General features: G+C 34.1%; 2 protein-coding genes across 2 annotated transcripts; one reads left to right on the plus strand and one right to left on the minus strand.

Annotated features, from left to right (window-relative positions):
- Positions 1–326: 326 nt before the first annotated feature.
- On the minus strand, positions 327–22,119 carry LOC128554056 (scavenger receptor class F member 1-like). The gene is made up of 4 exons (XM_053535269.1): positions 22,107–22,119; positions 21,458–21,589; positions 741–884; positions 327–397 (listed from the first exon to the last, which is right to left on the minus strand). Exons 1-4 carry the CDS (start codon positions 22,117–22,119, stop codon positions 327–329), a joined length of 360 nt encoding a protein of 119 aa, XP_053391244.1.
- On the plus strand, positions 13,236–17,579 carry LOC128554055 (uncharacterized). The gene is made up of 3 exons (XM_053535268.1): positions 13,236–13,598; positions 14,922–15,131; positions 16,432–17,579. The coding sequence occupies exons 1-3, from the start codon at positions 13,317–13,319 to the stop codon at positions 16,954–16,956; spliced, it is 1,017 nt and encodes a 338-aa protein (XP_053391243.1). The 5' UTR covers positions 13,236–13,316; the 3' UTR covers positions 16,957–17,579.
- Positions 22,120–26,103: the final 3,984 nt, after the last annotated feature.

Consider the following 26,103-nt stretch of genomic DNA (forward strand, 5'->3'; position numbering starts at 1 on the left):
GGATGGTAATCGTAACATTTGAAACAGGCGCTTCCATTTTAGTCTTCTGTAGCAACAACTAAAGTACGTGATAGGACGCTGTATAATTGTATAGTTTGTATGCTTTTTGGTGTGCTTTTTTGTTGGGGTTAAAGTCACATCGATACAACTGTAGGTCGTATGGCGCATATCAAGGTTTTCGTGGTGGCAAAAAAACGCTAAGTGCCCTTCTAGGCACTGTTTCATTAAGAGCGGGCACCAAGGCATAAGCATTGACCTTCCGTTAGTCTCCTGGATGGCTTCCTCACATGAAGAATTCTTCGCATCAAGTGAGGCGTGAACCTACCTTAGTGAAGCACAGATAGTTTGAAATCTGTGCCCATAAGCACTCGGCCACGGAGGCCACTATGCGTTTTAGCTAAAAGCAATTATTATTGTGTATCTGATACACATATAAGGATCATGTTGTATTTTTTTCAAAGTAAAAAGTATATCAGAATCTCTTTATTTGCAAATTTTTGAATTTCATTTCTGAGTGAGGATTCAAAACTGTAAATAGAGGATATATTTTACACATGGTACGATGACACAGCCATTATAATTACTAACTTACCTTTGTTGCCTTTTTTACATGTTTGTATATCAAAAAGGACTGTTGCCAATGTTTCGACGAACAAAAATAATATATTATTTTATTTTTTAGATGTAAATTAAACTATGTAGCCTAGGCGAGGATACATACAAAATGTTATAATACTTACGTGTTTTGCAAAATGAATCAGAACTGTAATAACCAATTTCACATCCAGAAGTACAGTTTCCGGTGACGTGATCACATGTTTGTTTGTTGATGCAGTGACCACAGGCGTTCGCACATCCTTTTCCATATGTACCATTAGAGCAAACTGAAGCAATTCATAACAAAGGTCAACTGGCTTACACATTCATTATGGCGAAATGTTTATAATCAGTTGATCGGAATTTACTGATGTCCTGGTACATATTTTTTATTTTTAGGTAATATCCAGATGTCATAAAAATAGGAAACAATAGCGTAATTAGTTTGCTTGAGGGAGTCTGCGTATAAAACCCCCCCAGATATTTGCTTAAAAGTCCAGACATGTTTTAAAGTTAAAAAAAATCTAGGTCATAGTTAATCTGACCATCTAAACCAAATCTTGACCCTACAAGTCCCACCCTGTTTCGTAATGTGCTTGTTTCGAACTTTTTTTTTCTCCAAAACCTACAAAAGCACTGAATGGATTTTGATGAAACTTGGCATGGATATTTTCTGTATAGTCCCGTAACAACATTTATCAAAGGCACCGCTTGGTTGCTCATAGGAGTTGCCGGAGCTGGAAATAGAAATATATAAACAAACGACAAACCGAAGATCAGATTTTAAAATAATTTCACAAAAATGGCCCTGAAGTCGCCCTCTAGCAAGATTGTTTATATTATACCGATTTGTCAAAAAACATGGCCGCCAGGGTGTGTGGTCACCTTTCCCTATAGGTACAAAATGTATAATAATATACTGAAAATGTAAAAACTCTTCTTGTATGAATCCGCTGGCCTGATTTTAAAATAAGTTTACACATATGGTCCTTGTCAGACCCTCAACCTAGATTGTTCAAATTATTTTGATTCTTCAAAAATAAAAATATGACCGCAAGGGGTTGTGGCAATTTTTCCCTAAATGTATAACTCTTCTGTGAAACTGCTAGCCCGATTTTAAAATAATTTTTGCAAAAGTGGTCCTTGTGTGATCCTCTACCAAGATTGTTCAAATCATTTTGATTTATAAAACATGGCCGCCAGGGGGCGTGGTCACTTTTCCCTATATGTATATAGTAGAAAATCTTTATGTATAACACTGTTAGTCAGTTTTTAAAACAATTTCACACAAATTTAGTCTGCCAATATCTGAGGAAAATGTGACTTCTGATGGCATTTTTTGTTAATGCTCGGATATTATTATAAAAGTGTTCCTTAGGATCAAACATGAAATTTAAAAGGGGCTGTCGCCTTATAGGGTTCCTCATTAAAGTATAATGGGGTCAAAGGTCAAATGAGTGCATTTACAAATAAACTATATCGCTGTTCACATGTTTTATTTTCATATAAACATCTAAATTGGTTTAAATATTGTTTTTCAACGCTCTTTAGTATTTTGTAAATAAAACTGATGATATTATTAAAAATATATATTAGATTCTATATATATTATATTATATAGAATAATATATATGTAGGAAAAGAGGCATACGATGGCAAAGTGTGTTAAACTTGACATGTTTGCCAATCTATATATGTGGATCAACTGCAAAAATATTTTTGGTACTGTCGTATCCAAGGGTTAATTTAATGTAACTTCAATGTTACAGACATGTCAAGGCCAAAAATGAACTTTTGAAAATGTCTTCTAAGGTACTAAAGGAAGCAAAATAGTGCGTTTATTAATAATATACTCAACAACTTTCTAACTTCACACCTGCTTTTTTTTTTCTTTTATCGCCAAATTTTGACAGATTTGAATGATGTGCTACACAATGTTTAATGATAATTTTATTATAATAAAACATATAAACGATCATAGCCTGAATTATATTGATTTAACCGTAAGGGTAACAATAAGGTAACCCTAAAATTAAAAGTCACATAATTAGTAAATTCATCACAGCAGAAATTCAAAGTATCATATTCTGAATGTTCAACTATGTTTAGTTGAAATTGAACATCCGTCAATATTTTCAATATGAACATGTTAATTTTATATCAGGTTTGTGACGTCATTAATGACACCAATTAATGACAAAATTGTTTAATACTGGAGATGGAGGTACTTGCCACATAGAGACCAGCACCAAGTTGCATCCATTCTGTGACGTTTTATTTTTAGGTTACCTTATTTGAACTGTCTAATAGTGCAAATAGTAGGCAATATAATGCCTCCTTAAGGAGGTAACCGGTCTACATCTGTAAACAAAGGTTTTTATAAATCAAAATGTTCGTTAGGAACTGTAGATTATAGAACTGCTTGATGCAGTTGCAATATCTGTGGTAGATTACCGATATTCAAGATGGCGTCCAAGATGGCCGCCAAAATAGATAGGTTTACTTTTATTTACTTTTCCATGTAAAATAATAGCATATATATTAAGTTATTAAGCTGATATTGACTTGACAGTAAGATATAAATAAGAAAAATGCAGTAACATTATAAAAAGAAACAAATAATACTATTATTAAGGAAGTTCAGGCCAAAAAACAAACAGAAATAGTACATTTCATAAGGGTTTCCAAACGGTTTTGCTCTGTATTTATTCAATATTGCATAAATAGATTAACTACGGGTGGTCCCTTTTAATACTTCTTAAACATTTTTATTTATGGTACACAACATACATTTTTTACCCCAGCCGGTTATCTATCCAAGTATTTGACATAGTTGTTTCCCTTGTTACCATTTTTGCCGTGAAAAAATCTTAGAAAGAAAACAGCTATAAAGTATAAGGCGCATAAATAATTTCTTGTAAAGACAATCTTCTTTTAAGATGCACTGTCTATATGTAGATTTTGAACTGAATTTAAGGATCATAACTTGTTCACTCAAAAGTAGTAGAATACGAACAAAAACAAGAACACCTTTGTTTTCAGACATTTTACGAAGTACAAATGCAAGTCATATGTAACTCATATAACTCTAGAAACTAGTAAATATATACAGAAACATTGTATAAAAATTAAACCAAACTGTCTAGGAGGGCTTGATTCCATTTTAATGTATTTGTCAATGAGTAGTTCCATAGTAGCCTTTGGTCACTTTTTTGGAACTGAAACTGCAAATTGCCTAAAATATCTAGAGGTGCGTCCAAGGTTAATTTGTAAAATCTAAGAATCACTCGGGTAATTTGCTCAGATGTGAGTCAGATATCAGGACAAACTTGATGAGGACATCAACTATGGGGTGGGAGAGGTAATTGATTAGAAGTTAGCAACATTAACCAATACACTAAGGAAGTTCTTATTCCAAATTAAATTGTCCTTCTCATTATAATATCTCTATTTCTGTACTGTATCTTCCTTTTTCTCCTTTTGCTGATAGATCTTAATTTGTTTTGACAAGTTGAATTCTTTCTGCAGTTGTATAAAATCATATCAGGACAGGGCACAGCAGTTCATATGTTTTTACATTCAACAGCGCAAGACAGAAATTAAATATAACTTCTATATTGTCTTGATTGTTTCTTGGTGATATTAATATCTGCAATGTCCAATCATGTGACCTTGAAGTACAAAACAAAGTATGCAACGAAGAGAATATTTTAAAGGTGCTTAGTGGCAGCTGTAAAAAGTTTCCCCAGACTGTTATATTTTCTGTTCCGTTTTAATCAAAGTCCATTCAAAGACTATGTATGATAGAGATCCGCTTTAGTTAGATGTGTCAGGCGTGTTGCACATTTCATTTTCGCATTAGAAAACTCAGTCACATACGTTATTAAATTACTTTGTTCTATGCTTTCATAAGATCGGCTTATCGAGTCTATTAATGAAGCAATAGTAACAGATTAGATAAGATACCAACTTCAATCAGTGTGTGTCATGTAAATGTTTTACATATACATTAATGTCAGTGATAAACACATATTCATAATGGTTAGAGTAGATAGACGATTGAGTAAAGATAGAACCGAACTGTGAACTGTTGAATGTAACAGATGAGTCTATCATCTTTAACAGGTTATCTCCAAAGTTGTTTAATCTGTTATGAAATACACTCAATCTGTGTTGACAAAGAGTGCAATGTGTACATGCATTTCCATAGGACAATCCTGATTATTTGATATAAAAGGAATTATTACATTGTTGTCGTGAAACAAATATCTTATTCAATATCAAAAGGTCAAGTTGCACAGAGGTCAAAATCAATATTACAGGCAATTCAAAACCATGAAACACCTCATCCAACAATAACAATTAGGTTATCTTATGAAACATACATCAAGAACATTCTTGACATCAAACAGACAACTAGTAAAATTAACTCTGAATGCATTGGTTAAGCAAACATACTAAATAAACAGTATCAGGTTTTTTTTCGGAGTTTCTGCACTCTCATTGACCCAACTATGTAAGAATGCCCTTGGAAAAACTAAATACCCAACTATGGCTGATATTGCCTTTGACCCCAGAGGTATCCTGAAACTTATCCAAAACCTAAAGGTGGATAAGGCTGCTGGTCCAGATTTGATTAAGCCCATTGTCCTGAAGGAGCTCCGATATGAGATCCTTGACATAGTATTACTGATTTTTCAAAGATCCCTAAATATTGGTCAACTCCAATCAGAATGGACGAAGACAAATGTTGCCGCACGGTTTTAAAAAAGTGATACTAGTGACCCCGCAAACTATAGGTCCATATCTCTAACGTGTGTTCTATGCAAACTCTTAGAACATATTATTGCTTCTAGCCTATCCACACACTTCTCAAAACAGATCACTCTATATGAGCTGCAACACGGGTTCCGGGAAAAACGGTCTTGTGAGACCCAGCTTATAGAACTTGTTGATGAAATATCAAGGAATCTTTCCTCAGGCAAACAAACCGACCTTATCCTACTAGACTTCAGTAAAGCTATCGACAGGCCAACCACCTTAAATTAATATTCAGACTCCAAGAACATGGTGTCCCCAAACAAATCGGGTCTTGGACCAGGTTCTGCATAATAGGCAGATCCCAGTCTGTCGTGGTCAACGGTCATATGTCTGATCAAGTCCCTGTCACACCAGGGGTCCCCAGGGCTCTGTCCTGGGACAGCTGCTCTTCCTACTGTACATTAACGATCTCCCTAATACAGTCACCTCCCAGGAACGGCTATTTGCAGATGGCACAGCCGTGTACCTTGCAGTTTCCTCCCTCACAGATTGCCAAATGTTACAAACTGATCTTCGAAACTTGGAGAAAATGTGGGATATGGAATTTAACCTTAGCAAGTGCCATGTAAAAAGCCCATTTAAACTACATGGTCAAACACTGTCCCCAGTTAAGTATGCAAAATACCTAGGTGTCGACATCAGCCACGACCTGAACTGGAACACACATATCAACAGAATAACAACAAATGCAAACAGAACATTATGTTTCCTTAAACACAACATCAAAACAAAACACGAAAACGTCTAAGCACTCTCATACAAAACACAGGTCAGACCACAGTTAGAATTCGTCTCATCTGTATGGTCCCCAAAACACAGGTTAAAATACATAAGCTGGAAATGGTGCAGCGACACACAGTCAGATGGGTTAAAAACGATCATTCACGATACAGTAGCTAGCGTAACGGACCTACAGAACACCTAAAGCTGGAGCACACTTGAGAAGAGACGTCTAGACTCCAAACTGGTCATGTTCTACAAGATTTATCACCATCTTGTAGCCATCCCGCTTCCAGCTTACAAAGAAGCCCCAGCCAGGTTTACCAGACAGATGCACCCCCCCCCCCCCCCCCCCCCAGTCTCCGCCAAATTCATGTCAACACGGACTTCTTTAAATTCTCCTTCTTCCCTCAAACCACAGTCCTATGGAACAGACTACCCCCATATTGCGACTCTGTCTGATCTTGAATCCTTCAAGCAAGCATTGGCCCTGTTCCATTATTAAATATAACAATTGTTTTTTAACCTTCTTTTACTCTAGATCTATTACTGTATTTAACATTTCATCAATCATGCTATGTCTCATAGTTTCACTTTGTCTGGAAGACTTCTTGCAGTTTAACTTTTATTCTTCACTAATACCCGTCGTGCACCCTGCCCATAAAGAGGCGTGAGGCAGTAAACATCAATAGATAGGTAGGTTTGGCAGCTATCATGAACACCATTTTGGATATTAGTAATATTCCATAAAAATAACTTTTTATAATCGTCTTGACAACATAACATACATTTCAGTGCATTTCAATAAGATATATACAATTTAGCACTCCTGTATATACATAAGTCTCCATATACAGAAATTTAAGAATTTTTGGCGGCCATTTTGGATTCCATTTTTAATATCAGTTATCTACCACACAAGATGCAACTGCATCAAGCAATTCTGTAATCTAGAGAGTGAAATGTGTAAATGCATTTCCAAAAGACAGTATTGATTATTTGTTAAAGGAATTATAACATTGCCAGTTCGTCCACGAAGTCTTGAAACAAAAATCTTACTCAATTAGGCAGCCATCTTGAACGCCATTTTGGATATTAGCGATGTTTCATAAAAATAACCCTTTTATTATCCTCTTGAGAACATAACATACATTTTAGTGTATTTCAATAAGATGTATACAATTTAGCACCCCTGTATATCCATAAGGCTCCATATACAGAAATTTAACAATTTTCGGCGGCCATTTTGGACGCCATCTTGAATATCAGTTATCTACCACAAATGATACAACTGCATCATGCAGTTCTGTAATCTACAGATCCTAACAAACATTTTGGTATATAGAAACCTTTGTTTACTGAGATAGACCGGTACCTTGTCAGATATGCATAGGTAATTGCAGTAGTAGTCATGGCTCAATGAGTGTACGCACAGTTGATATCGATGTTATGTTTATTTAACTGAACTGGTCATTAAACAATGTGTCCAATTTTCATTCAAATCTGACAAAATTTGGCAGAGATAAAAACAAATGTCAGGTAGCAATAAAATTGAAATTTAAGCTTTGAACTGACTATCAAAAGATTATTTACATATTGTACACCTTTTGATAAATGTGTGCGAAAGAGTGATAGGGTTGGTCTTGAGGAGGAAGACTACAACGAAAATGAATTACATATAAATATATAAAAAAAATCACATAAACAGTTAAAATCACTTTACAGTCATGTAAACAACCAAGTATTTTAGCTCAATAAGGAGAGCGCAGATCTAAGGATCGCGGGGTCGTGAGTTCGATCCCCGGGAGAGGTGTATGTTCTCCATGATGATTTGATAATAGACATTGTCAGAAGTAATTTCGTCCTCCACTTCTGAATCATATGGAAAAGTTGGCAGTTACTTGCGGGGAAAATGCTAGTACTTGTAGAGACTCCAGAAACACTGATTATGTTAATTGACCGCCGTTACATGACTGAAATACTGTTGAAAGTAACATTTACATATATGGAATGCTTCTCCAGCTCCTAAAGAAATGATTTCAATACTGGTGATAATTCATTATATGATATAAATTAATGTTAATTTGTCCACGCGTTGATGGTTAAATAGGACCATTTTAGAGGAATAACTGAAATATTGGTCACATTATAGGTGTACACAGTAAATGTACGGTAATAAACAAAACAGAACAGATCTGTAGGAATTCAACTAATTAACCTATACACCATGTCTTTGATTTGTTGTAATTTATTTTCTATTTTTACTATCGGGCAGACATTTATCATCATATTTTTGTATTTGTAATTAAGTAGAACATTTCAAGAACTATCACCGAAGCTCTTAGGGCTATATATTTGCATTTTTTATTCTGAAAATTTAGCACGCTATTTCTTTTTCGAATCTTGTAATTTTTGGCTTTGCATCCACACTCTCACTTCCTGTTCAAAACAAAAGTTGAAAACGAATCAGATCGTAACAATTTACACATCTGACATTTGGTTTCAGACAGGATGTCCTTCATTACGTTGTCAAAAGAAAGCTAGTATCTTGGAACTGAAACATTAGTCATTCATATGTATTACAAATTAAAATGTAAAAATAAAGATATAAAACATCAGAAAGATTGCTTTAAATGTTTTATAATAGTAACATTAAGGCGCATTCAGTGAAATATTGAAAATATATCCTTCGATATCTTCATGATTACTGACAGACGATGGTTCAGCTAATCAAAATGATGAAATATGGTGGTTCGATAGTAACTAAGAGATAAACAATGTGTAAAAAATAACTTTCTTCTTGATGAGAAGAGCATATAGAAGATATCTGAAATTCAAAACGACGGATTTATAATAAACAAATACTGTCGATTGAATATGTCAGGCTAAGACGTCTATAGCTTGTAAAGTGGGACTCTTATGGGGTTTATTCATTTTTTTAATATAAGGGTAAAGTGTTATTTTTATATAAGGGTAGTTCATTCTAGCAATCCGCACTGAATTTAATTAACAATATATTTAATTTTACACGTTTAAACTTTAAGGCTAAAATAGCATTAGCTCACATTTGTTTCATCTTATAACATCATATTCCTTGGTGATGCATTGGTACGTTTGCTCTACCCGGTTCTATCACCAACCAAATACTCGGAAATCTAAAGGCGTTGTAACAGGAAAACAAACATGCTTACCCATATATTCACAGTCATAAAGACAATACTAATAATATTCGATATACTTTCAAACTCAGTGACAATTAAGCCTTTTTGAAGTTATGACATTTATAGAACCAACATACTAGTAAACAAATACTGGTAGTTACAAAATTGTAGATATTGAAAACACCCGAAGAGCGGTTACCAGTTCTTATAATAGCCTAATGTTAATGTGCAAAGAAATATCTTTAGCTGATTCAAAAATACGCAGAGTACCATTTTCATGCTAATGGAATGAAAATAAAAACATTTGCGTTTATCTAATATCTATATTTAAACTCTGATATCGCTTAATTTTTGTACATAGATGGTATTTCTAAACGCCCACACATTCCGGAAATTACTACAGCACATGCGTAAACCACTGGAATAGATTTTTAATTGACAGCATAGACCATTTTAGATAATGCTTGAGAGAATTTGCACATTTCATACTATCTCACAAACAGACTTAATCAAACTGAGTTTGCTATTTTACGTCTTTGAGTTCTATGCTTCCGAAGGAATCTTCTTTAGATCTGTCAATAGTTATTACAGTCAAACTATGTTCGCTAGAGCTCGGCGGGACAAGCAGAATGTGTTCGAGATATCAGTAGTACAAGCTATAACAATCAATAACAGCTAGAGCCTTGATATTTAGCGTGTGATATCAGAGTTGCACTGTCTACCGTATTGGTTCCAATTATTGTCCTAGGCTCAAAAATGTGTGTGACATGTAATATAGGGTAATAGAAGAGAAACTCAACTCTGTACTTGTAACACAACGTTATGCAAAACACGATTGAAGCTTTGTTTACAGGTGAGAGTCTTAGGGTTAATGAACTTCTCGTTTGTGTTACTTTGGCTATGATTTTATGTGTACATATCTGACATTTACACACACATACAATATATTATGCTGTGAGTGTTGTTTTGTAATGATGCATCCTGTTTCCTCTTTTTTATGCATCAATTATCAATAGTCACCAATATATGAGCTATTCCATCAGAAAACCTTTATTAGTGACAAAAAGATAAAAATGGCGATAACAAAATTTTGATAAAGAACATTCTGTTACCTTTCAGATCTAAACATTTGAAGTAATTATCTTCTCTATTTCAAGAGTTCGGTTCAGCGCCTTTAAAAACTCACCATTTTCGAAAGCTTCGTTTTGATGCATTTGCAACAATATACCAGTGTTTTAACTTAACATAACTAGGTAAAACATCGTTTTTGACAATTGTTTACATTCCTTTACAATGGCATACTTTTTAAAGGGGAACAACTCCTTTAGAGTATTTCAAGTATCCAATTCAATGGGTTAGAACAGTAGAACATGTATTAGACAGATGAATTGTTTGTCAAGATTGTGTTGGTTTACTAATAATTTCTGTTGTTTTGTGATATACTGATAAACCTTAAGCTCTAGTTTTACCATATAGCCTGAATTGTGTCGATGTGATGTAAAACTTCAAACCGACATGTGCAACGTGAGAGATTGGTAATGTTTTTGTAATTATGTCACACCGAAATAATTCAGGAATATGCCAATTGTCCAGCGTTAAAGGTACTGCCCAAGATGACCCTTTGGTCGTTATAACAGGTAAGGACAGGTGTTTGGGTTGAACCAATAATATTACGTAGCTAGCAAAACTGCTACCTCACATGAAAGAATTCTAAATCACTTGACGGGTTTCAACACTACAGTGAAGATGGAATGTTATTCGATAGTAAACGCTCTTAAACCACTAATCCATGTAGTAAAGGGCTTGGTTCGGTAAGAGCTGGAAATGGCCCAATATTTTGCAGAAATCTAAAATACATTATTCAGTTATTTGTGTGATGTATACTGGTAAAACAAGTATTGAAACTCACACTGATGCATTTGTTGACATGTTTCCTCGTATGGTAACCACGGCAACAGTTTGCGAAAACACCCCTGATACGGAATTTAGCGTGATTTTTGGATGTTTCCATCCCTTAAAATAGAAATTTAAGTAAGAGCACAGCTCTCGACAACCAAAATATTTATATAAAAGATTCTTTGGTTTGTTTTTGTTGCTCAAGAAAAATCTTATGACTGTCGACAGCTGTGCCGGTGGTAAATATTATAAAAATTAGAGACGAGGGCGTTGGTCCGTGGTCAAAATGGTAGGAATTACATTATTCATTAATTTTGTTCCAGAACGAGTATTTTCTAAAATCTACGTTTCAGTTGTAAAGAAATTGTTTTAAAAATGAATGTCAGTTGTTACGGTTCAAAGATTCTGTGCTGAACCGAATAAATAGATATTTGTTAGCATAAAAACGACCCGGTTAAAATCTACTTGGACACCGTTTCTGTGACGCAATGTAAACAAGTTGATATGTGTAATCGCTTAAGATTTTCATCCCTACGTGTATTTCTGGGAAGGATTGTGATATAAAAATGGAACAGTAAGTTTGAGAAGTAAGTGACACGTTTTGATGATATATTTGTTTGTTTCAAATGGTCTTTTTTATGATATAAATGTACGAAACAGTAGCGAACCGTTAGCAGCCGACGCAAGTATGTAATTTACACAATGACGTCATCCTTTAGGAAGACAACACTATATGTGTACTTGAATTGAAAATGAAAAGGCAAGTATATCCTAATAAAGACAAAAAGCGTTGTAAAAAGTGGAATAATTTACATCTGAAGACAGCTACTGTTTATTTTATATAGATCTACTGTGTATAAATATATTCATATCTGGATGTGAACGTGTAGGTTGATTAGCATAATGGATAGCACACTCGCTTGTCACGCCGTCGACCCGAGTTCGAAACCTAAGTGGAATGTTTTATTATTTTTTTTTATTGTTTCTGTTACAATCTCTATTTTGTTTACTCAGAAGAAGTGAAATTAACAAAATTTGGAAATTATTAAAATGTATGCATTACTTTTTCTTTGCAGAATGACGAAATATTACAACTGCATTGTTTGCAACAAAAGAACCAAGCCTAAAGAAAGAAGAATTATAAATTCCTCAGTCAGAAAATACTTACAACATCAGTTACTTATTACCAACATTTCAGAGACTGATATTATCTGTAACAAATGTAAACATCGGTATTACAAGGCAGAGGTTAAATCAGCTTGTAAAAATATAACAGGTCAGGTAAAGGATCCGGACTTTGAGCCGCCATTAAGATTATCAAGACCTACAACAGTTTCCAGTCCACCATCAGTGTCCTTAGGTATACCTGGAGCCCCTAGTACACATTCCAGATGTATTGTATGTAAAAGACCAGGGCCAAAACTCATTGTTGTTTCACAAAATGCTAGGTTTTGGGCATTTATTGACAAAAACATATTGATTCGGGCTGGTTCAAGATGTTGCCTAGTTCATGTCAACAGTAATGGGAATATACTGCCAGGATTGTTAGAAAAATTCCTGTTACAGAGCAGTCAATGCTGAATAGAATCTCAATAACACAGTTGGTGCAACAGATGAGGCAAGTTTGTTAGCAGCATTTGGATAGTTTTTTTAAGTTTTGATAACGTCAGAGATGAAGACTGTAAACATATGATAGGTTTATCTAGTGCTCAGTTTGAGGATTTGTGCCGGCATATTCTGCATGAAGTTAAACGTACACCATCCAGATCACCCCGTATGTCTATTGGACTGTTTTTGTTTAAACTGAAATCAGCTTTGTCAAACCGACTGTTAGCAACTATTTTCAGAATAAGCGTTTCCAGTGTAAGAAGAGCTGTTTCAACCGTGCGCAAGGCATTGATGAGGTCGTTTGTACCATTATACCTGGGTCTTGAATCTGTCACACGTGAGCAGATCATCAACAAGCACACACGTACCCTGGCAAAGTCACTGTTTGGTGTTGATGACAATAGTATGATACTTGTATTAGATGGCACGTACATTTATATACAAAAAAGTAATAACTTTTATTTCCAGCGCCAGTCATATAGCATACACAAGTCCAGACCCCTGGTCAAACCAATGGTTGTAGTAACTTCAACAGGACACTTTGTGACAATCATGGGTCCTTATATTGCTAAAAACAATGACACAACGATATTAAATTACATGTTAAAGAAAAATGTGGAAGATATAAAGTCATTCTTGAAAGAAGATGATGTAATTGTTATTGACAGAGGTTTTCGTGACTCGGTGTCCATTCTCGAAGATATGGGCATACGAGCTGCCATGCCAACTTTCATGAAGAAGGGAGAAAAGCAGATGTCAGCGGAAGATGCCAATATGAGCAGATTGGTCACTAAGGTAAAGTGTATGTTGAACTGAGATTCTACCATAGTATTATGCTATGTTAACCGTTGCTGTCTTTATAAAGGACGTTCATTACTCGAATATGGCCTTTAATACAGGTTAAACTGCATATATTTAGAATAAAGCATAAAAATTAATATGAGCGGTGCCATGAGAAAACCAACATAGTGACTTTGCAACCGGCATCCGCGCAGTCTGGTCAGGATCCATGCTGTTCGTTTTTAAAGCCTGTTGCAAGTAGAAAAACGATTAGCGAACAACATGGATCCTGGTCTGGATCCATGCTGGTCGCAAAGTCACTCTGTTGGTTTTCTCATGGCACATCTCATATTATCATAATTGACAAAAAATGTTTTGTATATAAGCATTGTTTTTTTCCAAGGAAATAAGTCAAAATACGGAATGACTTAGTTGTCGACGAGTGTATGTGTACACCTTAACATTCAGTGTAATAATCTCAGGTACTTAAAATTTAATTTTAAAATCTGACTTCTTGACTGGGTCATTTTATACTCGCTACAATTACTCAAAGTCACAAGAATTTCAACTGATGTATGGATTCGCGACCTTGAACTTCATCAAAGTCAAACAGAAAAATTGTCGAGCAATTGGCAAACGCTTTTTGACTGATTAAAATATAAACAAAAATGAGACAAAGTCTATAGTAAGCAGTAATATCACTAGACTAACCACTAGACTGATAATAAAAATATTTCTATATTTTTCCCGTTTTTGTCGAATTCAATTCCATAGAGACATAAACCAGTATATTTTAGAGATTTTCACAGAGGAATGATGTTAAAATTATGATATTGGACATATGATATAGACTGGCTCAGATCACTACATTCAATCATAAAAATGTAAAAAGAAAAGATATATCAGTCTAGGAGTTAGTCTATAATATCACAGACCCTCAACAAACACATATATTTATTTTTGTCACATGTTTGACGTCGCGGGAGTGTAATAAAGCCATTAAATAAAAATTATAATACACTAGTGTAATAAAGCTTTGACGTTGACGTCATTTACAGTATAGGAGACGTTTGTCAAATTGACTTGTTTATATAGTAAAAGAAAGTAGATTTGTTGATGTTTTGACAGGAAACGATAACATGTGATAAAAAGAATATTACATTTGTGACTTTCCAGATTGAATTTATTAAAGTCGTTGAATAAAATTGATAAAATGCTCGGCAGAGCCTCGCATTTTATCATTTTATTCAACTCGTTTAATAAATTAAGTATGAAAAGGCACCCATGTAATATCCTCTATGAACTTATGGAAATGAAATGTTTTTGACTTTTTTGCAGATAAGATGGGTGGTAGAGTCAGCTAATTCCCGCATTAAAAGGTACAAGTACCTTGACAAGGTACTTCCTACTAGTCAAGTTCCTTTTATTGGAGACTTCATAAAAATAGTTTGTGCCATCTCAAACAAGTACTTCCCTGCACTAAGTGGATCAACCAGTGAAGATGAAGATGCAACACTAGCAGACCATATGCGAGAATTATCCATGGAGGTAGGTTATTATTGTATACGTTGCATTACATGGTGAGTTCACTATCAATTTGATACTAAAATGCAACAGCAAATGATGCATGCCAAAATAGTTCCGACTCAGTGATAGGCAAAATGGAAGCTAACACCGTGTTTTTTCTAGTAGTAGAGTACTCAGGACTCGCAATCAGGGTACTTGAGTTTGATCCAGGGCACGGCAATGTCTTTCATGATATTTGCTAATGAAACATCCACAGCCATTTTTAGCTTGAAGAATAGGGGAGCTATCCTACTTGCCCCGGCGTCGGCGTGAGCATAACATAAATGTTATAGTTTGCGTACCACCCCAAATATTTTCAAATGCTTTTATACTTTGCATACTTGTTTACCATCATGACCGCAGTCTGTAAAAAGGAGGGGACAACTCTATCAAGCATTTTGACTGAATTATGGCCCCTTTTCGACTTAGAATAAATATTAATGTTTGCGTACCACCCCAAACATTTTCAAAGTCCATTCAGATATTGCTTTTATATTTCGCATACTTGTTTACCATCATGACCCCAGTCTGTAAAAAGGAGGAGGCCACTCTATCAAGCATTTTGACTGAGTTATGGCCCCTTTTCGACTTAGAAAAAACGTTAAAGTTTGCTTTCATATTTTGCATACTTGTTTACCATCATGGCCCCAGTCTGTAAAAAAACAATTTTGAATGAATTATGACACCTCGTCGACTTAGAATATGCTTACTGTAAGTTTTACTCATTGCTTATATTATACTATCAAGCACTGAGAAAAGTCGAGCGCGCTGTCCACTGACAGCTCTTGTTCATTCACTACTGAAAATTTTACTGTAGACTGCGGTATGCAAATCGTTTAACATACATTGCATATAAATCATTACTAAGGTGCACTGGCTGCATGTTTTATTCATGGCTGAAATCAAGCTTAAAGTATTTAAAGTCAAACACAATCACAATAAGGACTAAATATCTCAATACAGTCAAACCTGTCTGTAAAGACCACCCATGTTACAACAGCAAAAATATCTTTGTTCACAGGTAGTCTCTGTTAACAGGTTAAATATCACTGACATGATCTGACTGGAGTTCAGAATAGTGGTCTTTGCAGACAGGCTTTGTGATTGTGGTTATTTTTTATGCCGGTGGTCTTTTACACAGGTTTGACTGTAGCATGTTATCATAAAATGATTATTATCAGGGAATATTTATTTTTACATAATAAACTACTGTTTTCCTTTCTATGCCTGAAAGTTGAACTGTAAATTCAAATATAACATATTTTCTGTATTTTTTTAAAAGGTAAATACGCTGAAGGAATTTGTTGAGGACAACCACTTGGACCGAAGAAAAACCCAATGGACTCCAATTGATGAAACTGATTTGGAGAATTTTCCTGTGTTGACTGATGAGCAGTTGAGATCATTAACATGTGGTGTTTACCAGCTGAAGTTAAGTTCTTCATATATCCAAGAATACATTGAAGGTGACTCTGTAATACATGCTCACAAGGAGGATAACAATTTGCTGTCAGTTAGAATTCAAAGTCGACATATATCATCAAAGAAGTATATGCTGTGGATAAGATATAACAGTAATGCTGTAACCGCATGGTATTGTAAATGTCGAGCTGGCGCGAGAGTTGTTGGTGTCTGTTCTCACATTGCTGCTGTTGTATGGTACCTTAGTAGTGCTAGGCATGATCCGAATCGTGTGTCGTTTGGTGTTAGAAACTGGGGTCAGTACCTGACTGATGCAAATGAATTACCAGAATCAATAGACTCTTCTGATATTGGTTCAGTGGCTAGCAGTTTAGTAGAAGAATGAATGAAAATAGTCTTTGCATAATAGCCATGTATACGTATTGATTTGTTTATCAGTGAAAAAGTACAGGCAGGAGTTTAGGTAATGTCCTATGTACTTTTGATGTAATAATTCGCATCCAAAATACTATCTATATTTATTTCACCAATAAAATACAGCAATGTATTTATAATTTAAGTTCTAACACCACAAGTTATTTAAAAATATCCTAACCACATGTATGTTGAAGTACTTCATTACGACATAAAAACAGATAGACATTGGATGCGCTTGTTTCATATGTTATGCTGTGAAGCACATGCGGCACACATTGTTCCCAAAGAAGCGTATTATATTTTATTTAAGAAAAAATTTATAGCAAAACAGTGCTTTATCACTATTTATACACAATGGGCAGTTATACGTCAGACGTAATTATTTCGGACGACGTATAACCGCCAGAGTGTATAAATAGTGATAAAGCACTGTTTTGCTGTAAATTATTTCTATTCTAATATGTTCTTTATTGTAAAATTTATATCAAATATGATGGAACTGTTTCTTAGCTCAAGCATGGCGCCATTAGTAGGAATTTGTTGAAACACGCCAAGACCGGAAACGGTAATACGTCTTGCGGCAGAATTCAGTTCGAGCGAAAATTATTTAAAACATGTTATTAAGTAAAATATTCCATGAAATTTGAAAGCGCAATTTCTTGATGCATACATGGCGCTAAATATCACGTTGTGACGTCAACATAACATCGTTGTGATGATAAAAGCATTGTTAGCCATATTAGAATGTACAATAATTAATAGGTGATTTTCTTATACCTTTTATAATAAATGTTTCAGGTTGTGTTAGAATAAGTATTAAAATTGCTCTTCAAAATTTAAGAATTCCATTTTGGTTACTACCTGTAAGCTTTGTTGAAGTTATCACTTTACTCTGCTAGTTAAGGTATGTGGGTTCAAATATTTTGTGAGGCAAACAATGTTTCTATTCTACATTGTTTAGATAGAAAATGTTAAGTTTAAAAGTTAAGTCCATGAGAAAAAAGTCCGAACTTCACCAAAGCATAGAAAGAAAGAATTGTTTTACATGAAAATTCTACAGTATACATAAAGAACTTATATTATTCTACAAAATCATTGTCAATTTATTCATATCTCTATATTGAATTCCGTTAAGGGACTGCATGAAGATACCACACTTCTCGACAGTTCAACACCTTTGAAAACTCACCATTTTTAAAAAAATGTTACATGTCTCCGTTTTGATGCATTTGCAACAATGTACCTGTACTAAAACTTAACCCTTACCATCCTGGACACGGCAGATCTTGCCTATGTGGCCAGTGAAGATCATGGTCAGCCTGCACGCCCGTGCAGTCTGATCATGATCTGCACTGTTAACTATTCAACCAGTATCTTTTTGGTAGACACCCCTTTTAACAGTTTATGGCACTGTCCAAATTGAAAGATGGACAAGTTCATTATAGAAATTTAGCATGGTAAGGGTTAATTGTTTTTTGACAATTGTTTACATTTTTCTTTACAAGTGGCATTCCTTTTTAAAGGGAGCAGTTCACTGAAAATATTTTAAGTATCCAATTATACGGGACAGAATGGAAAAATATATTTAACAGATATGTTGTTTTTTTAAAGATATTGTTTGTTTTCTAAAAAATTCTGTAGTTTTGTGATACACTGCTAAACTTTAAATGCACATCGCAACTAATAAATGCCATTTTAGAAAGTTATCAGGTCATGTAAGAAAGTTGCTGTGTAATGTTAGAAAGTTATTACTTATCATATTACGTTATAATGTTAGAAAGTGTTCAGTCGTTTGCGGAAAACTTTGGTAGTACTTGGTGGTATTAGACTTTGACCTTGACATTATCCATTTCTAGATAAGAACTACAGAAGTTGATGTGTTGCACAAAATATTCTCACGTACTGTATATGAAAATTGTCGACATGACTATGGCATATTTTTATGAGATTCAGATTCTATGCTTTTTTATTAATATGTTATCTAAATCTCGATAGTTGTCATAGTAACAGACTTTGGTATGGCTCAATGTCTATTGAATATATCTAATTGTATATGTTTTGAAATAAATAGTAGATTGCTACAAACTACTGTTAAATGGGATATTCAGATACATGTTTCATATCATTTTAATGCTAGTGACTCTATCTATGTAATATATAAGTGGGTGGGGTAATTCATAAGATCAGCCTTTTCTATTTTGCTCTGAAAAGGTAAATTTTGAAAATAACATTAGGTGTTGTAATGAAATAGACATATTTTTATATTTTGTTGCATGTGAATTGCTGTCTTGCCTAAATTAAAAATAATGGACAACAGAGTCTGTCTTGGTTGTATTTTTTAAATACAGATGACGTTATAATACTATAACAATTTGAGTCATCTTTATGACGTCATGCATGTTCCTAACCATAAAACTGTATTTATTATCTGAAATGCAATGCTTTGGAGGGTTCATATCCAAAGTTTTATCTATTTCTGAGGTTGGGCCGTTTTTGACCCTTAGTGAACCAAGCCCTTTACGACAAAATGCACAACAATTTGATAACGACAACAACTTTATCGTAATTAAATATTACTTCCCTGTGTTTCCTATTTATTTCATTTAAGCTAAAGCGTTAAGATATAGCATTGTTTAATTGGTTTATCTAGCTCAACATTGTTTATTACAAAATATCTCGATATGTCTCTTGCATTTTGTAATTATCGCGTTTAGGAGTAAACAATTGTCTGTTTCCAGTATCCCAACCTACTCTAATTTTTTTGACCCGGCCCGAAATGTTTTTATGGCATTGAAGATTTTTTTTCAACTTTTTAAGATAAAATTGCAAAACTACATTTTTAATACTTTAAACATGGTCAGTGATGTTAGAAATCAACTTACTGATGCTCTAAAGACACAACCCCTTATTTGTATTCATATTTTGACTCAAAAATAATTTCCGAAAAGTCTCACTTAATAAAAAAATTCCAAAAACAAAAATAACTTCCGACCTACCTACCCTAAATGTTTTAGCATGTTACCGGAAACAAAGATTATTTTTGGCCTTATATAAAATCTAAAAGATCAAATACTGTTTATAACAGACAGAGATTAAAGTCACCTATTTGATAAGACATACGCAACGCGTGCACTGATAATTGAATAGTTTGACTAATATATGCTGCCAAAAAGCAGAAACATATTCAAGATTTTTTACCGACCTTTATTTGTCTTTATCGTTGAATAGAAATACTTGCTCTACATATATTAAACGGTTAACAGAAAAACCCGAAAGCAGTGAAAACGCGGGAATCACCCACAGAACGTTTTAACTTCAATTCTTTTCAATGCTCACTGCTTCTGTGCATTAAAACATTTGCTAAGCTCATGTAAAACACTAGAAAAATGTGAAAACTTGCACATAAGGTGATATTTTTGGCCAAGAAACGGACATGGGGTGGCCTTAGAAAAACGCAAATTTCTCGACTTTAACTTACAACTTGTAAAATGGAACTGCGCAGGTTGTCTTAACTGAAGGCTTTTCGAGAAATAAATGCAAAACAAATGCCGAAAATTAAGTAAAATAGTTCCACTTTAGATTCATAACTTTGAAATAACAAACAAATAGTACCTAGAACAAACATAGAGTGGATCCAGGATTGTAAGCAATGGGGTCCGCCAAACAGCAAAAAGTAAATAGTTTCACCAAAATTTCTCCAACACTGTGCGTATACCACAAGAAACAATGCACAATGTCATACATAGTGTGATTTAGTGGTCAGAAGTGGGTTTGATATTTGTAATTATACTTTATAACATTGCGAAATCGTTTCCTTTTTATTTATTTTTAAGATGGCGTTCAATATGGCGGCAATATATGTCTGCAGTGCTTGATGTATTTGCAATAGTAATGCTGGTTTTGATTAAGTGAAATAACACAATTGTTAAAAGATTAATTATTCCCATATAAAACAAGATATATGTGCATGATATACAAGTGTTATAACTTAGAGGTTTAACTCGAGACTATATATCAACTCGTTACTGTAGAGCTACGAAAATAATGGATGTAATCCGAATAAAATTCTACAAGTAAATATGTTGTGTCTAATTGTTTCTCTTTGAGTAGTTGTTTGGAAATGTATTAATCAGTAATCACATGTGAGAATGAGCCCATAAATACAGAATATTTTTAGGTAAGGTTTTAACTCGGATTTTGATAATTAGATAGCAAGAGCTTCCAGACTTCCATTTAGCTGAGTTTAGAATATAACAATGTTTTAACTGTTCTTTTCCAAATATTCCATAGTGATACAAACTTTTGAACTGTAATATTGAGACATGTCTCCTGTTTTTGACCGGCGCTGGAACCTGAATAATGTATATCAGCCATGTGTTATAATCTCAACATATTTTTAGCTTGTTTGCCAGTAGAGAATATTGTTAACTAATCATGTATTCAATGGCATAAAAATAGCGGAAAATTACCTGAGTCGCAGGCATAACCAGTCCAACCGGGTGCACAGCTCTCACAATGTCCAGTATTGGCATCACAAGCCGAAGCGTTGGTACAATGACACTGTCGTAAGCACTTGTCACCGTAATACCCAATTGTACAACCTAAAATTTGTGTTAACAATATTTAGGAGTATTTTGTTGTGTCGCAATTTGAAAGAGGTCTATTATTGTTTACAAATTTGCTACGACACGGTTACCAAAATATTACAAAAATGTTCCATTTCGGAGCTAAATGCATGCTCAAAACATTCTCTAAACACTAATAGTTCAATGAGCAAAAACTCTTTGACAAGATTTTGTGACAAAGTATTTTAATACTGATAAACTGGCGTCGGTACAATTTAACAGCATAATGTACGTCAGTGTTATTAGCGCAGCATTGTTTTTTGTCTTGTTTATTTCTCTGTTTGTCTGTTGTTTGATTTTTAATGAGGCGGGGGACGACGCAATAGATTTTGTTTTAAAAGACCTTGTTCATGTGTTGATGCAAAGGAAATCCCATTGTACACTTAGAAAATCTCTTGCTTAAAAGATATCTTATTGTCTGCCTTATTATTCAACATTTTATAACAATGTAAAACTAACAAATTGTTCTGATGATGTCAAGCTTATTCTTTACCTGCCTGAAACATTTTTACTTCACACAGTGTCATCAGCCCAGCCACCCATCTTCTTATTGTTAGATATTGGAATAGTCTCGGTTTTGGTAATTTGATGGAATAAATGTAACTTCCCTCTTCAGGGTCACCGTGAAACAGATATTGGTTTTGGTTCACATTTGTTCTGTTAGTTCCGTAAATGTACAGATTTGTAGATTGATACCTGTGATCTTTAATGTAAAATTAAAGATGTTTTTCACAATTATTTTTAGCGGACAGAATTTTCTATAACTTTGCGTATTTATAGATTGAAGTGTCACAAGTTAAAATAAAAATAAAAATGATAGGTACCCGTGCTTCTTTTTTCAATATTCAAAGTTTAGTAAGAACACCAAATTGGTATTTTTGTCTGAAGAAACAATACTTACATGTAAATCAAGTGCAAACAGCTATTTACTTAAAATTTCACTCTGATGTTACTGTTTTTGCATCACAATTAATAAAACCACTATAATTATGCATAACATGTCAACATATAGATATATTAACTCAGAAAAAAATACTTTTGACAGATGTCGAAAGTGTCTGAAACTGAAAAAAAAACACAAAGTATTTCCTAATAATATGAAAATTCTAGTGGACAAACTTTTACCAAATTTTAGATTATGTAAGCTAGAACTAGGATAAAAAAGCCAAAAAGTAATATCAACCAGTGCTTGTTTTCAAAAAAAAAATATTCACTCCATCCACAAAAGTATTTTTTCATTACCCCGCCCATCTAAAAATTATGAACACTTTTTTCTCACACAACAAATTGCACAATGTTATTAACAGTTTCATAACTTAGTCTAATTTTCTTACTCACATGCTGAACAATACTCCTTTAAGGTTTCATGCTTCTAGGTCAAACACTTTTTGACATACGTGCTACACAAGCTTTCATGACATTTACGTATATACTTGACTACGTCAAGGGACATTAATCTGTTTTTACTGAGTGAAACCTCAAACAAAAGCGCTGGTGCACAACATCGCATGCTAAATTTAATTCTTGTATGGTTTCATGACTCTTGGCGCATATACTTTTGAGGTACACGCGACACATATGTTTAGACCCTTTATGTACATTTTGACTGTCAAAGGCCATAACTCTGGTCTTACTACGTGAAATCCGGGATGGGGCACAAAAAGTATTATAACAACATTTTTAGCAAGTCACATTTGAACTTGAAGTGAAGGAGATAAATCTACGTTAAGACTTTCTGGAATTTTATGTGACTTAGAGTCGGCTGAATCAATACTGGACGAAATAGTTTAACTTGGCTGTCCACAATGTATTTGATTCGAGCAAGATGATTTCTTGGACATGAACTTCCTACGACAACTCCTCCAATAAAACACCATCACTTTTAAAAGTAAGGTATGCATGACCTGTATTGTCAGTATATACGATATGTTTTGCGCAAGTGCACTGCATATCCGACAATTATGCACTTTCGGCCATGGATCGTGAAATTTGCTCACAGTGGTTATCGCTTGCTGCGCGATTGAGCTGCGCACAAAATATTGTGATGAACTCCTTTAAACATGTTTGTTGTGCAAGGTACAGTTCAATGTCATTAAAAATGTTTATTAACGCAACGTTGTATAGGCGAAAAGTAAATAAAACTCTCCTTTTCTTCTATCCAGTTTAAGGATAACAAGGTGTAATAGCCATATTTCATATCTTGTAACTGGATGGTAATATTTAAATAAAATTTGGTCACAAGACATTTAAAATTAAAAACGTTTCACCGAGAGATTTTTCAAATATTATCATTTTTGGGGAGATAATCAGTATTGAAGTTAACATTGATCCCTATGGGAAATATATAATTTCTTTGATTATGAGAACCTGAACTTGAGAATCGAGAAAATTTTGCGGTAGAAAGCTGCATTATATGATTCTGATACACAATTATCAAAAAGAAATCTAAAATTCCCCGTTGGGAAAATGAGAAAATTATTATTTTCTTGTTTTCAGAGGAGATAACTCATGATAAAACAAATTATCAGAGGAGGTAATCTAAAGGAAATTTTTGAGAAGTTCTGTCCCTATATAACTTGTCAATATGCACCATATTTCTATCGTTTGACATTTTCAAAGCTTACATTATCAAGTTGTATGTACGCTTTGGGTGAAATTGAGGCCTATTACGGGTAGTCATCCTTAAATGATGGATGCGCTTATAAGTTATCAGCGTCTTGGCAGGAGCCGCGGTAAAGATCAGTAATGTTCAACTTTCATAAAAAACTGTCGTTGCCAGTGATTGACGACATTCTTTTACTATAAAGAATCGGGATTGGTTACTGTTCCTCCTCGTAAAAAACTTATCTGGTCTCATCTATGACATGGTATATCTAACATTTTTAGAATGACTTTACTGGTTGAAATGTGATGGAAATTCTGGTTCACTGATAACTGTTTTAGGTAATTCGGCACTATTTGGCTTGGGGAGAAGTGTTCACGCTATAACGAGTCTCTGCTGAGTTACCGCAAAGCAGTTACCCGAGAGCCAAATATATCCATCTTCTACTTCAACTAGTGACAGATTCTTTTTCTTCCATACCTTATTTTTTAATTAACCGACGAAATAAAATAAAAAGAAGTTTTGTTTTTAACTAGCATTATTTTATTGTGGTAACGTATGAATTTACGCATCTAGAATACTCCAATGTATTTCCAGTGTTGGAAAATGTCGTTTTATACCCTGCGTCTTATACTCAAGGGTGTGCTGTATTTCATGAATGAATGTATAAATTCGTACACTTCTATAATACATTAGTGCTTACAAGAAAATCATCCAATTTACCTTTGACTAAAAACGAGTGTGTAGTAAATGGATGTATAGTGAGCATAATGCATGAAACTAACAGATAAGTTGACAGTTCGATTGTATTATAATGATGTGGAACAGACAGTAATATATTTGCATTCTAATATGCTTGTTCCTGCTAAAACACGCTTACGCTAAAAATCGTGTTTTACCTAAACTGATACACTCAAGATAGGTTATACGTCGCCAGAATAATTCACTATGGCTACGCCTTCGTGAAATGATTCTGCGGACGTATAACCTTATTCCATGATTTAATAACGTTAAACCACCGTTTTCTAGACATTATTTCTTAATTTATATGTTATATAGACATACACAGGGGTTCGAACGTATTTGGGCCCGTTAAAAATATTGATACATTGTAAGACACGAGTTTGCTATAAATTATTTTGTAAATACATCTGATGAGGATTTTACACTAATTGTTGAATATTATATTGGAAGATGGCCATTGATATTGTTGAACGTTTGTTGAATTTTATGAATTCTATTTACATCAACGTTTTCATAAATGACTAATGAGTAGACTGAGTAATATTTCTTTTTGCAGTTTCTAGTACTGATTTTTAAACTGTTATTACATATTATTTAATTATTGAAATTTTTCTCATTAACTTATGCGTCGTGCAAAAGTGAGTTACAATAACTTATTTATAGTAGCTGTTATTTTCTCCCTTTTATTGGAACGGTATTTGTTCCCGCCTGTTTCGGGATTCTTTTGTATGTGCATAGGGATATTTTTAAGATGCATTTCACAGCATTGTCATGAATGTTCATGTGAAGTTTGACGCGCCGTCTATTTATCACGTGTCCCGTATTTTATTGTTATGACATTACGTCATTGTAATATTTCAAAATTTAACTGCCTGATATTGTCCAATTTATATGACCTGTCAAAATATGGACCCGGCTTTCATTATACTCTGTTCGAGCCTATATAAGATTAACATGAAAGCCGGGAACATGTTTTGACAGGTCAATTAAATAGTACAATAATATGTTTATTATTTCAAGTATAGTCTACACTGTTTTCTTGTAACGTAGTGTTTTCGATTGAAAAAAAAAGACAAATAATGCAAAAGACAAAACGTAAACAGAGTGGAATGCCTGTCACAAAGGAACATGTCTGAAGCTGACC

This window comes from Mercenaria mercenaria, unplaced genomic scaffold (genome assembly GCF_021730395.1).
Source record: "Mercenaria mercenaria strain notata unplaced genomic scaffold, MADL_Memer_1 contig_4677, whole genome shotgun sequence".
Lineage (NCBI taxonomy): Eukaryota > Metazoa > Mollusca > Bivalvia > Venerida > Veneridae > Mercenaria > Mercenaria mercenaria.

Coding starts and splice junctions, on each gene's coding strand:
- LOC128554055 (XM_053535268.1), top strand. CDS start 13,317: ATGGTTGTAGTAACTTCAACAGGACACTTTGTGACAATCATGGGTCCT. Junction 13,599..14,921: donor TGAGCAGATTGGTCACTAAG/GTAAAGTGTATG, acceptor ACTTTTTTGCAG/ATAAGATGGGTGGTAGAGTC. Junction 15,132..16,431: donor TGCGAGAATTATCCATGGAG/GTAGGTTATTAT, acceptor TTTTTTTAAAAG/GTAAATACGCTGAAGGAATT.
- LOC128554056 (XM_053535269.1), bottom strand. Junction 885..21,457: donor TGGTTATGCCTGCGACTCAG/GTAATTTTCCGC, acceptor GAATTGCTTCAG/TTTGCTCTAATGGTACATAT. Junction 398..740: donor TGATTCATTTTGCAAAACAC/GTAAGTATTATA, acceptor AATTGCTTTTAG/CTAAAACGCATAGTGGCCTC.